Raw genomic sequence first — 3486 nt, forward strand, 5'->3', positions numbered from 1 at the left:
TTCCAGCTCCCTCCGTAGAAGTTCTCGAACGGTCTCCTGACCGACGGAAATATTTCCAAAATATGCACTGTATGAAAGCTCAACGCTCCGGTCCGAATTCAAGCCTGAACTCGAAGGTGAATCCGTCCTTAGATCAACATAGCCTCACAAGACTATGTAACCGGGCGGCAATTTCCAATGTCTTAAATGTGCCTCTCACCCGTTCCAAGATCGTTACTAATGTGTCTTCGACGCCTTCATTTCATCTTAGTTCTCCGCACCCAGATATGGCCCCACGTCCCCGCGCCAACCGCACCATGGAGAACCGACGTGCTCGGGAAATTGGCTCCTACCGTTGCCGAATCTGCCAAGGAGTCCATCCGCTACGGACCTTCCACCAATTTCTTCTCCTGAGCCCCGAAGAGAGACTCCGAGCTGTCCTTATCAACCAGTATTGCAGGAACTGCCTGGCTCACCAACACTCCGGCAAGAACCACCACACGCTACTCCACGTACCCGCGTCTCGTCGTCCAGCCCGCTCAGCCTCGGGAGCATCGTCGCCATCTAAATCGAAGCATGCCAAACGCCGCCCTCGTCGTCCAGCCCGCTCAGCCGCGACTGCACCGTCGCCATCTACATCGGCTCACGACGAACGACACACTCGTCTCCCCGCGAGCCGCCGCGTCGTAGGACCCACGGCGCCATCCACAGATTCCTCAAGAGCAAGCCCCGTTTTGCGCATCCGCACGCCTATCCGACCGTGGAGCGACACTGAGTCGACGTCCTTGTCAAGTCCAGAGCGTTGTTTTTGGATGAATCGGGTCCGGGGCGTACGCCCAGCCATAGGCCACCCCATTATACTTTGCAATCCTGCAAGGGGGGGGGGGGAGGATGTTCAGGCCAGCAGTAAACAATTTCCGCGCACTGTGCCAGCTCCGTGCGCCCCGGTCCCAACTCGCTCTCGCGCGCTCGGAGGGGCGCTCGGATCCACAATCCACGATCCACACGGCGCTCACGGCAGCAAAAGCATCATAAGGCATAGAGTTAGTTACGTTTCCACCCCCGATTCAAACGGTCGAACTACCGCGCCCCAGAACCAATAAACCCCCACTTATCACGAAACACAGCTGCTTTTTATATCTCGCGACGGCTTCTAAGAGGTACACTGGATCAACGATTTTGACGTTTGGAGAATTGATCTTCGATCCGCCCCACTACAAACACAAACTAAATTTTATTCTTAAAATCAGAGCCTTATATGTGATTTGACAATGAGGTAGGAGGTACAATTTGGTAGTCTATAATTATCGTTACACCTACGCAGAGGATACACTTTACTGATGGTGTCTATTTGAGTACATGCTTACATTAGTTTTATTTTAGGACCGCATTTGTTAAGTTTTTTCTCTACTTATGTTTTGTTGTCGTATTAATGGGTTACAGATCTCTGTTTACACCCGTGCAGTCATAACTTGTCTACTTTATGAGATTTCTTTAGAGATCGGTTTTGTTACATGAGTGAATGTGTACAATAATATATTTATGTTTAAACATTCTGCAAGGGGCCGAAAGTGGCAATAATAAAGTGACGATAATATGTTCATGTTTGAACATTCTGCAAAGGTCCGAAAGTGGCATTGTTTTGGTTTTGTATTTCTTAACAATGACTGTTGCTGTATTTGTATACACATCAAAAATGCTTGGCTGCAAAAGAGCAGCATAATGAACATAAGTTTTTACATATGTATATACGTACAAGGCATCGAAAATAGAGTATGTAAAGGTCATTCGAGTATATAAATTGTATATAGTGTTTGTAGGTAGGTATGTAGGTATGCTTGTAAAAGCAGCGTAAAAGCGCCTCTATATTCAAATGCTTTGTTCCGTCAAGTTTGTTCATGCAATTGAAAATGCTTTTCAGACTTCAGCCGGACGCTGAGGTATTTCAGCTTTCAGTAAATATAGGTGTAAACATGTAGGTAAATATAAATATGTGCGTATGCGGTATATGTTGGTGTAAGTATGTGTATGGGCCTTCTTCTTGGCAAGCAATGGCGTTTAGGCACAAGCATTTGAGCCACTGAGATTACTTGGTGGTCGCTACTCGTCCCCATATTCGAGTAGATTATTTGAGGTCCATTTAGGATTGCTTCCTGCTGCCTTTCCTAGTACAGCATTATGGCGGCCTGATGCTTGTCCTTGCTTTCCGGCTCTAAGCGAAGACGGCGATCGCGGCTCTCCCGACGTCTGGCATAAAGGAGAATCGTTATGTTGAGCAGCACCACAATGGTGGAAATCACGACCAAGTAGAAGCAATAGCCCAGAGAAGCCAGCCCAGTGCTATACCAGTGTTGCTGCTGGTGCTCGGTGAGAAGCACGTTGTGTATGAGATAGTGGTAGAACTGCACTAGCCATGCAACAAAGGCCACAACCTGCGCTCCTGCGGCTGATATATTGGCAGTTAAAAGCAGAACCATGGTGCCGCCTCTTTTGGCTGCCGAGGCAGACTTTAGGACGGCAGCAATGGCAGCCACGGCACACGCTAAGAGGCCAAATCCAGTGCCCAAAGTCGTAAGAAGCCAAAGCCAAAAGCTTGTGTCGCCGTTCTCAGTTCGAATAAAGGTGTAAACATCAACTGGATATGTCCGTACTCCAAATCCGAGGTTTAGGTGCTGGTTTCCATAGAAAAGGCCAAAATTGACATCGCCCTTAGCTTCTGATGAAGTGTGTCTTCGCGGGTTGGCTCGTACCCAGTGTTTTGTGGTCATGCTAACAAGTAGCAGGCCAATGGCCAGGCAACTACCAAAAAATGTAGAAAAGACTAACGCGCGTGTGCGCATGCTCATCTTGATAAAACTTGTGATTACCGGGGGCAAGAGCAAGGTTTTCACCATTTAGAAATCTTCAACACGAAAGACTTGAACCTTTCCGGCTTACGGGCCGAACATAAGAGTAGTCAGACTCTTTGTTGAATTTTCCTTGATTTATTTTGAGAAATTGATATCTTTGTTATTTGTCTTCTTACTTGTTAAAATACGGTAACATCTTTTCTGTATTTCTTTGTATTTTGATTCTTGTAAACCTTTTTGTGTACATTTTCTTTATAGCTATAATTACAAGTACAGATAATCATTTACAGTAAATTACAGTGGGTAGGGAAGTGCTATCTTTTGCAGTCTTCGTGCTACTTTAATTCTTCTTATGGCATAGATAATTAATATTATTATTATTATGATTCCGATAATCAAGGCCGCATGTCCAGATACATGATGGAACTTAAGTCCTTTTAACTCATGATGACCTTCTTTTAACAATTTTAATTCGTTTCTTAACTTATCCATTTCTTCTGTGTGGTTAATTAATGGATTCCGAACAATTTTTGGTATTTTACTTATATTACTTGTATAAAAGGATGAAATGGGCTCGTAGCTTTCTGTTTGAATACTGTGATGAGGTACTAGTATTTTATCATCGGTTCGCTCAGTACAACCATGTATTGTTGTTAAA

At 45.2% G+C, this 3486-nt stretch overlaps 1 protein-coding gene across 1 annotated transcript; it reads right to left on the bottom strand.

The window, feature by feature from the left end:
* Nucleotides 1-2067: 2067 nt before the first annotated feature.
* LOC117188309 lies at nt 2068-3027 on the bottom strand. The gene has a single exon (XM_033391949.1). The coding sequence runs from the start codon at nt 2871-2873 to the stop codon at nt 2145-2147; it is 729 nt and encodes a 242-aa protein (XP_033247840.1). The 5' UTR covers nt 2874-3027; the 3' UTR covers nt 2068-2144.
* Nucleotides 3028-3486: the final 459 nt, after the last annotated feature.

Source organism: Drosophila miranda, chromosome 3 (assembly GCF_003369915.1).
Source record: "Drosophila miranda strain MSH22 chromosome 3, D.miranda_PacBio2.1, whole genome shotgun sequence".
NCBI classification, from domain to species: domain Eukaryota; kingdom Metazoa; phylum Arthropoda; class Insecta; order Diptera; family Drosophilidae; genus Drosophila; species Drosophila miranda.